This window comes from Camelina sativa, chromosome 7, assembly GCF_030686135.1.
Source record: "Camelina sativa cultivar CO46 ecotype springtype chromosome 7, ASM3068613v1".
NCBI lineage: Eukaryota > Viridiplantae > Streptophyta > Magnoliopsida > Brassicales > Brassicaceae > Camelina > Camelina sativa.
This window is the reverse complement of record NC_141886.1, coordinates 610,142-623,338: the sequence shown is the minus strand read 5'-3', so window position 1 is coordinate 623,338 and position 13,197 is coordinate 610,142. Positions and strand designations below refer to the sequence as shown.

Below are 13,197 nucleotides of genomic sequence, written 5' to 3'. Positions count from 1 at the left end.
ATATCTAATACAAGAGACCCAATAAGTCACGAATGTAGTGGCCCATAAGTTTCGCTTTTCTGAAGCCTATATGTAGGCCCAATAAGACACGAATGGAGTTCGTTTATTATAGAGAAAAACTCTGACTCTGGTTACTTCAGTCATCACCATTCCCGTCGTGCTTCTCTCTCTCTCGTTCGTCTACGAAGAAGAATCTGACTCTGGTATAGTCCATATTTCTTCCCTTGCTGATATAGATATATACATCTCTTGTTTCCTTCTAATTTTCGTTTTAGATAGGTAGCGGATTTTGTCGTTACGATTGATTTTTGTTTTTCATCAGATTCGGATCGATGTCTCTTCTTTATAGTTGGGATCCGTGTGATTAGGATCGGAAATTTTTAACTTGGTACGATTTTGGATTTGGTTTCGTATCTGGATTTATAGTTGTAATTCTTTGAAAAAAATAATCATTTACTTTGGGATAGTTTTGCCAATTTTCATTTCGTGTTTCAGTATCTGGATTTTGTAGATTAGGGTTCTTGTACCATTTTGCCTTTTGGTCATGAATAGAGAAAAGATTAGATGGTTAATTGATCGAAATTTTACATTTGTATGTTTATATATAGACTCCAAATGCATACTAAGATAACGTAACTGATCCATAAGAGAGAGTGTGTGTACATAGATGGATGTTATTGGGTTTCTTCAAGAAAGTTTCCAGCTTTAGGTTTTATGCATACTAGAAGAAGAACGTAACTGATCCATAATAAAGTGTGTGTGTGTGTGTGTGTGTATATAGATGGATGTTTATTGGGTTTCTTCAATACAGTTTCCAGCTTTAGCTACCATAGTGAAGTTGTCAGTTATGTTAACATTGACTCTATGCTTTATAATACTTGTGGTAGGTTGAGAATAAATGGCAGGACACAAGGTTGCGCATGCCACACTGAAAGGCCCGAGTGTTGTCAAGGAACTAGTTATTGGTTTGGCACTTGGTTTAGCTGCTGGTGGTCTCTGGAAGATGCACCATTGGAATGAGCAGAGGAAAACCAGATCTTTCTATGATTTGCTTGAGAGAGGTGAGATCAGTGTTGTCGCTGCTGAAGAGTGAAGGGGACTGCCTCTACTCGCTCTCACTCTTATTGTTGTTGGCTCGATTTTTCTGTTGTTTTTCATGGTTTCACTTGAGATATCTCAGATGAGTGACCTGAGAATATGGTTGCTTTAAGGAAATAAACAAATCTGTGATCGGATTGGAGATTTGTTAACATACAGTATTGTTTTTTCGGAGAAACATGGTTAAAAACTTCAGACCTTTTTCTTGACTTTTCCTTTAAGGGATGAGTATTTTCCCACCTTTTTATGTTTCTTTTTACATTGTCAATCGATCCGATCATAGGAAGTCATTTTTTTATAAGTATAAAATATCTAGCGAGCACCAGTGTTCTTAGAAAACGGCTTGGATGGCTGCAAAGTTTCAACGTCTTACGGCTACATAAAAAGATTGTTTATCGAGAAAAATGATTTCATAGTACGATCGAAAATAAATATCAGAAGAGGTATTCAAATACGTGGAGCTTTGTTGTTGGTTAACGAAAGATAAGAAATAGGGTTCACAGAATTAAATCCACGCACACTTCATATATCTTGTTCCCTCCCATTTTTCTGCAATATCTTCTTTTATCAAAGAAAAATATTCAAAGGCCGTGTGTAACTTCTCCATCCAAAACATGGCAACTATAGCTACTAGTCTTAACATTGCAACTCAACGTGTCGTCGTCACCAGCGAGAATCGACCGGTTCATCTCGCAGGTCCGGTCCGTTTGAACAATCCGTGGAATCTTGGGTCAAGAACAACGAGCCGGATGGTCAGATTTAGGCCGGTTAAAGCAGCACCCGAAAAAGGAATATCGGATGTAGTGGAGAAAAGCATTAAGGATGCCCAGGATACTTGTGCAGACGATCCAGTGAGCGGAGAGTGTGTAGCTGCTTGGGACGAGGTTGAAGAGCTTAGCGCTGCAGCTAGCCATGCTAGAGACAAGAAGAAAGCTGATGGTTCAGACCCTTTGGAGGAATACTGCAAAGAGAATCCTGAGACCAATGAGTGCCGTACTTATGACACCTAAAGGTAATCCAGATCATGTTCAGGATTCCTTTTATTACAAAATGATGTAATGTAATATGAATGTTGTCTTTGAGACTTAATTTAGCTCTAAAAACATTGTAATTTGGTGTTCCCACATACGAATACAAAGGACAAAATCTCAATACGAAGGGCAAGAAACATTGTGATTTGGTGTTACATATGCGCAGAGACCAATAATAAGTAAAGCTTGAATTCAATAAGAAACACATTAGCCACCAATTACATGACAAGACGACACATGACTAGAGGACTATGGCTACAAAACCAAACAAAGACCGGAGAAATTGAAACTGCAGAAGAAACAAGAGACATAAAGTACTTAATTGTGCTGAGGGATCCACAACACAAGACTCATTCACCAATTGACACACACTAATTGTTACAAAACTCAAAACCATCACAAGAAAAAACCAACAAGAAGACCAAAGACTCGATCTCAATGCTAACTTTAGAGCCAATCCTCAGCAATCAAACATATCAGCAGAAGACCTGATGGGTTGCATAGGACAAGGCATCTGCCAAGGGTTCTGCATAGATTCAGGAATCTCAGGAATGTCCAAAGCCTGACCACTAATCTCTTCAACCATCTCAAGGACAGAGTTCAACGATCTCAACCTGTCCGTCAACTCCAAAGCCTGAGCTCTCAAGACATTGTTCTTAGACTCCATCTCAACGTACTTCTTAGAAGCTTCGTCAACCTGCTCGGCGATTTTAGCGTTGTCGTTCTTCAAAACAGTGACTTCGTTGATGAGATCACCGAGCTGCTTCTGTTTCCTCATCCTTGACCTCCGAGCTGATTCTCTGTTAGAGATCATCCTCTTCCTCTTCCTCTCATCCGTCACCGACGCGTACCTCGGATCATTATCGGATTCTGGACTTGTCTGCCTTTGCAACGACCCCATTTCGTTGACTTTTGAAAATTAAAAATTAAAAAAAAAAAAAAAAAACAATAAAATAAAAATATTATTTTTCTTCTTCTCCTATAAAAAAAAAAAACCCCAAATACTTCTTACTGGAAAATTCCCGATTTCTAAATCTATCAAAGAATAAAGTTTGGATCAAAAACGAAAAGAAGATGGAGAAAGCGATTACTTCATGAGAAAACGTAGGTGTAGTAGAGATAAACGACGGAGAAAGAGTGTAGAATTCGAATCCGACGAAACAGGATTGAGTAGTTCATAGAAAATCTATATTCATTCCTTTATTTTTGTTTTTTTTTCTCTCTGGAAAATTCCCAAAACCAAATCCTAGATCAGCCAATATCCCCGACGAAAAAAAAAGAAAACCTAGATCTAGATCTAGATCTGAGGAGAGAACAAAGAAAGGAAACGAATCAAAGAGAGGAGGAGATGAATTAATCTGAGAAACAAAGAATAGATCAATCGAATACTTAGCTGAATCGAGAAGATGATAAAACGCAATAAAAAGTCTCTCTATATGAGATTCAAAGGCCAAACGAAAGAAGGCGATGAAGTAGTCCCAGGCTATCGTTTTAAAGGAGAAGATGATGAATGATGAATGATGAATGATGAATGATGAATGATGAATGATGAATGATGAATGATGAATGATGAGCTGTCCATTGTTTAATTTTTTAATAATTTTAAAAAGGAAGATAATAACTTTTGGTTAATCTTCTTTTTAATATTTTTTAATACAGAAATCGGAGACTGACGCCAGCCTGGAATTTTTTATAAGGGAAGCACGTTTTGTTTAATGGGAAGTTTCTCCGTCTCTTCAGTCTTCAAGGATAGAATATTCCCACCAAGATACGCCTACTCCCCTTTAGAAGAAAATATCAAATGTGTATGTACCTGAGATGGTAAGTAATTAATAATTGAGTATATTATACAGTATTCTTTATTTTGAATATTTCCTTCACGAAAGCAATGTCTAACAACACACAATTCATATGCGTAAAATACACATAACGACCATTAGTTATAACGAAAGCCTACCAGATGGTTTGTTTTTGTTGCTTCTTCTTAATATGCGGCTCTCTTTGTTTTAATTAATCAAAAAAAATTATGACGTCATGATGATGATTACTTCATTTTACTTACCGACACAATTTTAAAAGTACAACACAGAGACGGAGTTCGGAAGTTAGCTCATGGGCTTTTTTAATAGGCTTAGCTGACCTTATGGGCTTAGCCTTTCTTTTGCTTACTACTTATTTGACTTAAGAAAAAAAAAACGACAATAACCAGTTGGAGATGAATAAAAACGCCACGTTGTGTCCGACTCAGAACAATCAATCTCTCAGTCAAATGGGAAAGACACAAAACCAAACCAATTCAGTCATATGTCAACAACAAACGGGAAGCAAAGTACAATTGCACCTTTGTTTCTTCTCTATTCAGATATGCCAGTTCATGTTAAGATTTTGTTCATTGTAACACCACCTTAACAGTGTATTTGGACGACACCACCTTAACTGTGCATTTGGACTTGGACGAACTTCTCGTACTCGTTAGGAGATCCGTCATAATCTGAAGCTTTGTCTCATCTCTGCCTGGCTTAAGATGAATTTCCAAAAGTTCAAGACACGGCAATTTCTCCAGCATGTGCTTTATTTGCACCATCTCTCCTCTATCTCCTTTACACTCTCTTATCTTTATGACCTCAATATAGCAGGGCGATAGGAAAGTATACCCTTTCAAGCATTCGCAAACAGATTCCTCCTCATCCACACGATCATCATCCTTATCGTGCACACTTCCCTGTTATAAAAAAAAAAACGCAAGTTTAGGGATTGAAGATTTTATGAATACCTTTTACAATGTCCTGTCAAGTTATTCTGTTTTTGCGGGTTTCGGGTCATATATACCTTGATGGTGAGAGCCTTAAGATTTGGAGATTTCTTTAGGAGAACTTGCAAACCGTTCCAACAGATGCTTCGTTCAGCTGGGATTGATAAATGGAACAGGCTTCCAAACAGACTCCTCCACCTCTTCGAGAGAAGTGCCGTGAACGCCGCCTCTTTCGCCGACAAGAAGGACCCGATGTGGCAAATTATCTCGTCTGTTAGGATGCTGATCCTATCCATGCTTTCGCAAACCCTAGAGAGTACACTAGTCTTCTACAAAAACTGTATTCTAATCTTCGAAACCCTGAACCCTAGTCCCTTTCGCTAAGTTAGCCCTGCTATGTAATGTACTCGAGGAGGACCGACCATCATAATTCCTCAGCACGCCTTATTAATATAGATTGATTTATTATCCTAAATTGATTTATTTGCTCTGGATTTGACTCCAAAACAAAAAAGATTTGCTTTGGACCGGTTTTCAAGCATGACCAATCAAACCGACCACGCGAACCAAAGTCAAATTTTAGAATACGATAACTTAGTCAACCATATACAGTAATTTGAGGCTCTCTTGGTGTGTTAAATGATGGCGTGATGATTATCATCAAATCTACATACATCAGTGAGATGTACACGATTTTAAAAAGCTTAAGGAGGAAGCGACACAACAGAAGCTAGTTTTAGAGATGACAAAACAACTACAGTATCAAGCTGTTTGATTAAGAACCTGTTCTTATGTCAGCAAAAGTTTGTATCTTTTAAGATTGCTTCTCTCCATACTAACCATAGACTTATATTGCATCCTGATGATCAGCCCTAGCTGGATTAATCATCATGTTTCCGATTTCCAACATACTCAAGCAAAAGTGAAAAATATTAGAGTGTGCTCTTTAGTTACCTTTTTTCTGAAAACTTGACCTGGATTTTGCACTTGGACGAAGCTCTGGGAAGCATTAGTAGATCCGCCATGACTTCCATTTTTTTGTCAACCTTTACCAGAGCACGAATCTGCACCAGCTTAAGACATGACAGTTTCTCCAATAAATGCTTCATTTGCTCCAGTTCTTCGATAGTTCCTCTGTACCTGTTTATCTTTAGGACCTCCACATGGCATGACCATAGGAAAAAATACTTCGACACACACTGGCAAACTAACCCCCATTCGTCTCTATCAATAGAAGTTGAATAGTGCAAGGAGCCCTGTAACAAAGGATTTGAGATTCAAGATTTATGAGACCTATAGCGTTCTCAGTACTTTGTTTATCCAATGAACTTATGGGGTTTCGGTAAATACCTCGATGACGAGAGTTTTTGGATGTGGAGCAGAACTGGCAGGGAAAACCAACAGTTGTTAGAAAGGCTAACGGATGCATGAAACAAGTTTTCAAAAACTGGGATTGCTTCACCGAAGACATAAAGCATCTGAAACATAATAAGATCACCTAGTCATCAGCATAACCTAGCGACCCGTTAAACTACAGTTTCCAATGGAGAAATAAGCGCCTAGTCTCTAACATTGAGTATCCAAACTAATGCTCTCGTTATTATATGCAAGACCCCGAGGATCCAAACTCTCATAATCAACATTGAGTGAAAACTAGATAATCCCTAAAACAGACCAGCTTAATCCACTACTTGTCTACACGAACTTGAGGAGGATATAATTAACGTTGGTTTCTCTCGTATGCGTTAAGTTCATCTGATTTTGAGATTTGAGCCATTTAGAAAGAAACAATCAAAGCAACAATAGAGACATTTTGTAGCTTAGCCTCTCTGTTACATACTCAAGACTGTTTTAGGCACAAAACAACTACTAAGTTAAGAGATGACAAGAAAAATGTAACTGTTCGATTCAGAACAATATCATGCACGAAAGATACAAAACAAATAACACCTCTCATGTCAACAAACCAGGAACCACGTCTGTTCCTTTGATCAGATCTAAATGTTCATGTTGAGGCAAACAAACTCTAGTTTGTTTAACCGAACTTGACCTCGACTTTGCATTTGGATGAAGCTCTCGGAAGCATTAAGAGATCCGCCAAGATCTGCAGCTTTTCTTCGTCACTACTTACCTTGACATGAACTTTCAACAGCACCAGGCATTGCAATTTCTCCAAGAAATGCTTTAGTTGCACCATTTCTCCGATCGATCCATTGAAGCGGGTTATCTTTAGGATCTCAATAGGGGAGTTCAAAAGGAAAGAATACCCCTCCACGCATTTGCAGACAGATTTTAAATCCCGATAGTGCAAATCCTGAAAAAGAGACTTTATGATGAGTACCTATATAGAGGAGTTTTACTTTGCTCAACTAACTTTTTTGGGGGCTTTCGGTCATACCCCAATGGTGAGAGTCCTCAGATTTGGAGATTTCTTAACAAAACGTTTTAGACCATCCCAGCAGAAATGTGTTTCAGTTGGCATATATAAATGAGACATGTTTTCAAACACTGTGGCTGTTTCACTGCCAACCCCGAACAGCTGGAACAGAATAATAAAAAAGTCAACAAGTCAGTCATCAAAATGCAAAATTTGGCACAACAAAACTTTAGCAAAATTATGATGAATGGTTCCCTAAGCTGCAGAAACATATTCACAAAGAGTAAGGAAAGATTCAGTAGAGAACACTTGCCAGCACCGTGTCAGCACAGTCTAAGCGCAGAATCTGAACATTTTTTAACCCACTGAACAGATTCGTTGGATCGGTTTTATTCCAAAAAGTCAGCAGATTAAAATCGAGCGTCGCTTCAACAAGGGAGTCGAGATTAACAACTGGAAACTCGTCATGAATATAATCATCGTATTCTAAGTAGGCAAGACTGGGAATATCAAAACTAATTCTCTTAAACTCATAGTCTTCAAAATCTTCTTCTACTGTATATGCACGCCTAATAGTAAGTCTCCTAAGGGTCTGACTACAGACAATGTGAGACCAATTCCAACGTTCACAGTTGAATCCATCTATGACTAACTCCTCGAGCACAGGGCAAGCAGAAAGAAGCCTTGTAAACGCACAACCAACAGTATCATTGAACCGAACTGAATCAAGAAGGAGAGTCTTAAGAGCAGGAAGCAAAGCATTCTTCGGGAGAGAGTCAATAACAAAGCCAGACCCTAGTTTCATTTTCACAACGCTCTTGCAAGTGAAGATCTCAGAAGGTAGTGAGTAATCTCCTTGGACGTTGACGTCCAGTTCAAGATCCAAGACACCACACTTGAACGCATCTCGTAAACAATCGTTGACAGTACTATATTGAGCAAAATCCAAAGACTGTAGCTTTAGAGAGAATCTCCTCAAACGGTGAATGGCATGTCGAGCCGATACTAATTCATCAGCGAAATCTTTGAGACTTGCCTTAGTACTAACGACAGACGAGGAGAAACCAACAAGAACAGCACTCGGTAAGACGGTAAGCAGATTCCGCCATTTCTTGGAGGTACACTTCAAGCACGCAGCCGCTTTTGCCGAGAGTAAGGAGACTACGTGAGTAACAATAAAATCATCTGGTAAATTACTAATCCTATCCATACTTTTTCGCCAACCCTTTTCACTACCAAGAAGACCTCAATCTCTAATGGAACCTTCAGCGATTCAATGCAGAAACCAAAAATAATCGCAACTGCGTTTATGCAGAAACAAGAACACCGAACCGTAGTTTGCAGAAATTAGGATAGAAGACGACTAAAACTGAGAGAACTCTGAAGCAGAACTGAATCTTCAAAGAGAACTTGACGAAGAACTAGATTCTTGAAAGCAGAGCAAAGGTTCAATTTTTATGTTTTTATCAATTTTGCTCTTTTATTTTATGCTCCGATACAATAATTAAAAGCCAATCATTTAGCGCCAGTTGTAATCATCGCCTACCAGTCCAAACTCCGGTTAATTTGGGTTTAGGTTTCTAATAATTTGGTACGTTTTTTTTATTTTATTCAAGCAGTTATTTGGTATAATTTTCTCCAATGGTTGGATCCCATTTATGAGATCCAACTATATTTATAATTGAAAAAATGCAAATCTCAAAAGTTAGACACCTAAAAATATTTTTTATTTTTTTATATACTCCAATGGTAGAACACCTAGTTGAGGATCTAAAAATTTAAATTTGGAAAAACTTGTGTATGACTAAATTTGAGGTAAGTCACAAACCAATCAAGCATGTCATCGATGTTGTACCTGACTGTCGTGTGACACTTTCGGGTGTATCTTCACGTAACTAGCTAGGTACCTACAGAGTCCGTTTTAAGTTGGATGAAAGGCGTTATATATATAACTGTTTGAATTGCAGTGCAGAAGCAGTTTACCTCGGGTTTGGATGCTAAAGTCTCTTCAAATTGCTTCACGAGTGCTGATGAGGTCCAATGATCAATTTTAGCTCCCAATATAGCAATTGGAGCCTTCCCACCTGCAGAAACCAACCAAAGACTATGAAAAGTAAAGCAACCGGATCAATCAAAGTGTTTCTATGTCTGTAATTGTGAAGCATGAGCCCTGCTGATTCGTATACAAAACAATCAACATCTGCTTAAGTAAGTGGATGTTGTAATCTTGGTGATACGAGTTACGAAATTAAACTTATAGGTGACTCTCAAAATTTTACAAAGAATGAGGCAAGGCAAATGACAACTAACGTAGAAAATGAAGATGTTGAAGTATACCAAAGTCACTTACCCTTGATATCATCAACTGTAACAAATGTAGGATGAAGGAAAACAGCTGCTTGAATAAGCTCTAGTATAGACAGCTCCACGCACTACTTGTGCTGAAGATCAATAACACAATAGATAAAATTTATCCATTAAGATAAGATAGTACCAGCGAAAGAGAATGACACAAATTCCTCCACGTAACTACTACAGCACAGGTAAATTGGGAACAAATTCCTCAAAAAGAAGTGAAGAAGATAGAGAGAAAACGAACCGCCCCAACACATCCCTGCAGCTCCAATGGTTGTTATGCCTTTGTTCTTTATGGCTTCAAGTACTGGTTTGGTGTCTTCAAAGCCCAAAACAGACCAAGATCTGGAATTCATTGGTTAGTCCTGGTCTGTGTTGATATCAAATTGGCCACAAGCTTGGCTGCAGTAGATTCACGTTCCTTAGTTTGCAAAAAAAAAAATGTACAATGAAAACATGAAAAGTCTGTTGTTAGCCATCAACGAGAAAGTAGTACAGGAAGGAATGAAACACAATTGAGAAAGACAAATCACATACCCTTACATTACAGTCTCTTGCAGCAGAACATATATCTCACCATCATCAAAACGTTTTCCCAAGCTCTAAACCCAAAATAAATAGCGAGAAATCTCCTGTGAAAAAAAAAAACATGCATAAGAGTACAAACAAGGACAATCACAAATCACAGTGTCTTTCTAATCGTTTCAAACTAGTACTAATTTTTAGGCATAAGAGTCAATTACATCATCCTAATTTCTATAAATCATAAAACCCTAATTTCTATAGCCAAATAATAAACACGAATTCGTAGCAAGTGAATGATATTCGTACCATGAGAAACGCCGATTTGGTGAAGCCATATACTCTTCGATTGCTATCATTAAACGCCGATTTGCTCAATCAGAGTCACCGGTTTTGCTGAACCAGAGTCACCAATTGTCACCCACGCCGGTGGAACTTCTCTCCTCCGCTTGCTTCCAAACTCGCCGTTCGTGAGAAAGAGTAGAGAGAGAGCGAGGATAATACAATATTTCCACCAATCAAAATTGATTACACATAAGTGTGTCTAAACATTTCTACAAAATCCAAATACAGTATAGTACCGGATCTATGATAATACTGGATTTTTTATTTAATTTTTGGATTGCTAAAAGAAAACACAAACGTTCTAATGCCAAACAAAGTTTGTACCTAGTTTTGCTGAATCTATGAACAGACTTAAGCAATTCTAGGTAACGATCTCGAATTTGCATTTGGACGAATCTCTGAGTAGCCTTTGCAGGTCTTCACAGTACCGTTCCAGTTAACTTGGTCTGAATTGGTTTTATATGTACTGGATTTCAAACATACCGAACGAGATTCAAATTGAGGAGGATCATATAACAACGATTTAATTAACATTGTTTCTCAGCAAGTTCATTTATTTTGAGACATTTAAAATTAAAAACAAGCAATCAAAACTAAATCCCTGTGGACGTTAAATCCTCCTTGACCGGAATATATCTGAGAAACTATAGTTCAGCTTGTCTCTTACAAACTCAAGAGTGTTTTAGGCACAAAACAACTACTAAGTCAGAGATGTCAAAAACACCTAACTGTTCGATTCAGAACAACTATCATGTACGAAAGATGCAAAACAAATAACACTAGTTCTAATGTCAACAAACCAGGAACCACGTCTGTGATTTTACAAGTTCATGTTGTGAGACTCTAGTATGTATAACCGAACTTGACCTCGACTTTGCATTTGGATGAAGCTCTCGGAAGCATCAAGAGATCGTCCAAAATCTGCAGCTTTTTTTCATCACTTGTTGCCTGGACATGAACTTCCAACAGCACTAGACACTGCAATTTCTCCAAGACATGCTTTACTTGCACCATTTCTCCGATATATCCATTGAAGTGGCTTATCTTTAGGATCTCAACAGGGCAGGTCAAAAGGAAAGAATAGTCCTCTAAGCATTCGCAAACTGTTTTCGAATCCCGATAGCTATCATAAGTATAGTGCAAATCCTGAAAAGATTTTTTTTGTTTTTTGTTATGAGTACTACTACCACCTATAGGAGTATATATTATAAGGTTTGTTCAATGAACTTTTTGGGGACTTTCAGTCATACCTCAATGGTCAGAGTCTTCAGATTCGGAGATTTCGTAACAAAAACTTTTAGACCATGCCAGCAAATACCTGGTTCAGTTGGCATATATAAATGAGACATGTTTTCAAACACTGTGGCTGTATCAATGCCGGCCTCGAACACCTGGAACATAATATAAAAAGTCAACAACAAGTCAGTCATCAGAATGCAATACTTTAGTAAACATTCCAGTGTCTAGCAAAATAATGATGAATGGTTCCCTAAGCTTTACTATTTGTTAAGCTGCAGAAACATATTCACAAAGAGTAAGGGTAAAATTCAGTAGAGAACACTTGCCAGCATCGTGTCAACAGTGTCTAAGCGCAGAATCTGAACATTTTTCAAACCCTTGAACAGATTCGTTGGATCGGTTCCATCCCAAGCAGTCATCAGACTAAAATGGAGGGTCGCTTCAACAAGGGAGTCGAGATTAACAACTGGAAACTCGTCATGAATATAATCATCGTATTCTAAGTAGGCAAGACTGGGAGTATCAAAACTAATTCTCTCAAACTCATAGTCTTCATGATAATCTTCATCTTCTGAATATGCACGCCTTATAGTAAGTCTCCTAAGGATCTGACTAGACACAGTGTGAGACCAATTCCAACGTTCACAGTTAAATCCATCTATGGCTAACTCCTCAAGCACAGGGCAAGCAGAAAGAAGCCTTGTAAACGCACAACCACCAGTATCATCAAACCGAACTGAATCAAGAAGGAGAGTCTTCAGAGCAGGAAGCAAAGCATTAGTAGGGAGAATGTCAATAACAAAGCCAGACCCTAGCTTCATTTTCACAACGCTCTTGCAAGTGAAGATCTCAAAAGGAAGTGAGTAATCTCCTTCGACGGTGACGTCCAGATTAAGATCCAAGACACCACACTCGAACGCATCTCGTAAACAATCGTTGACAGTACTATACTGAGCAAAATCCAAAGACCCCAACTTTAGAGAGAATCTTCTCAAACGGTGAATGGCATGTCGAGCCGATGCTAATTGATCAGCGAATTTTTTGAGACGTGGCTCAGACGAGTAGCAACCAACAAAAGCAGCACTCGGTAAGACGGTAAGCAGATTCCGCCACTTCTTGGAGGTACACTTCAAGCACGCAGCCGCTTTTGCCGAGAGGAAGGAGACTAGTTGAGTAACAATAAGATCATCTGGTAAACTACTGATCCTATCCATATTTTTCGCCAACCCTTTTCACTACCAAGAAAACCTCAATCTCGAATGAAACCTTAAGCGATTTAATGCAGAAACAAGAACACCGAAGCGTAGTTTGCAGAAATTGGGGTAGAAGACGACTAAATCCGAGAGAACCTTGAAGCAGAACTGAATCTTCAAAGAGACCTTGACGAAGAACTAGAGCGGAGTCTTGAAAACAGAGCAAAAAGGTTCAATTTTTATTTTTTCTTCTATCAATTTTTCTCTTTTAATATATACGCTCGG

The 13,197-nt window shown here is 38.4% G+C and overlaps 6 protein-coding genes across 9 annotated transcripts; 2 read left to right on the top strand and 4 right to left on the bottom strand.

Annotated features, from left to right (window-relative positions):
• The first annotated feature begins 65 nt into the window (after positions 1-65).
• On the top strand, positions 66-1,339 carry LOC109125542 (putative cytochrome c oxidase subunit 5C-1). The gene is made up of 2 exons (XM_019227306.2): positions 66-203; positions 888-1,339. The coding sequence occupies exon 2, from the start codon at positions 899-901 to the stop codon at positions 1,091-1,093; it is 195 nt and encodes a 64-aa protein (XP_019082851.1). The 5' UTR covers positions 66-203; positions 888-898; the 3' UTR covers positions 1,094-1,339.
• Positions 1,340-1,660: 321 nt separating this feature from the next.
• LOC104699639 (calvin cycle protein CP12-2, chloroplastic) lies at positions 1,661-2,256 on the top strand. The gene has a single exon (XM_010414978.3). The coding sequence runs from the start codon at positions 1,713-1,715 to the stop codon at positions 2,106-2,108; it is 396 nt and encodes a 131-aa protein (XP_010413280.1). The 5' UTR covers positions 1,661-1,712; the 3' UTR covers positions 2,109-2,256.
• A 46-nt stretch (positions 2,257-2,302) lies between these two features.
• LOC104699640 (bZIP transcription factor 53) lies at positions 2,303-3,705 on the bottom strand. Its single transcript, XM_019227305.2, has 2 exons — positions 3,221-3,705; positions 2,303-3,038 (listed from the first exon to the last, which is right to left on the bottom strand). The coding sequence occupies exon 2, from the start codon at positions 3,028-3,030 to the stop codon at positions 2,590-2,592; it is 441 nt and encodes a 146-aa protein (XP_019082850.2). The 5' UTR covers positions 3,031-3,038; positions 3,221-3,705; the 3' UTR covers positions 2,303-2,589.
• A 605-nt stretch (positions 3,706-4,310) lies between these two features.
• On the bottom strand, positions 4,311-6,359 carry LOC104699638 (putative F-box/LRR-repeat protein At5g15620). The gene is made up of 3 exons (XM_010414977.3): positions 6,232-6,359; positions 4,959-6,137; positions 4,311-4,851 (listed from the first exon to the last, which is right to left on the bottom strand). The coding sequence occupies exons 2-3, from the start codon at positions 5,175-5,177 to the stop codon at positions 4,519-4,521; spliced, it is 552 nt and encodes a 183-aa protein (XP_010413279.1). The 5' UTR covers positions 5,178-6,137; positions 6,232-6,359; the 3' UTR covers positions 4,311-4,518.
• Positions 6,360-6,657: 298 nt separating this feature from the next.
• LOC104704132 (F-box protein At3g62430-like) lies at positions 6,658-11,085 on the bottom strand. Of its 4 annotated transcripts, none has more exons than XM_019227302.2 (9): positions 10,445-11,065; positions 10,151-10,245; positions 9,858-10,034; positions 9,609-9,699; positions 9,242-9,342; positions 9,114-9,165; positions 7,572-8,559; positions 7,280-7,420; positions 6,658-7,195 (listed from the first exon to the last, which is right to left on the bottom strand). In XM_019227302.2, exons 7-9 carry the CDS (start codon positions 8,466-8,468, stop codon positions 6,917-6,919), a joined length of 1,317 nt encoding a protein of 438 aa, XP_019082847.1. In that variant the 5' UTR covers positions 8,469-8,559; positions 9,114-9,165; positions 9,242-9,342; positions 9,609-9,699; positions 9,858-10,034; positions 10,151-10,245; positions 10,445-11,065; the 3' UTR covers positions 6,658-6,916. The 4 variants fall into 4 exon arrangements, with proteins under 4 accessions (XP_019082847.1, XP_087314025.1, XP_087314023.1 ...); XM_087457899.1 differs by having other exon boundaries at positions 7,572-8,398; XM_087457897.1 differs by having other exon boundaries at positions 7,572-9,165; positions 10,445-11,085.
• Positions 11,086-11,095: 10 nt separating this feature from the next.
• On the bottom strand, positions 11,096-13,123 carry LOC109125552 (F-box protein At3g62430-like). The gene is made up of 3 exons (XM_087457896.1): positions 12,046-13,123; positions 11,731-11,871; positions 11,096-11,626 (listed from the first exon to the last, which is right to left on the bottom strand). The coding sequence occupies exons 1-3, from the start codon at positions 12,931-12,933 to the stop codon at positions 11,324-11,326; spliced, it is 1,332 nt and encodes a 443-aa protein (XP_087314022.1). The 5' UTR covers positions 12,934-13,123; the 3' UTR covers positions 11,096-11,323.
• Between the last annotated feature and the right edge of the window lie 74 nt (positions 13,124-13,197).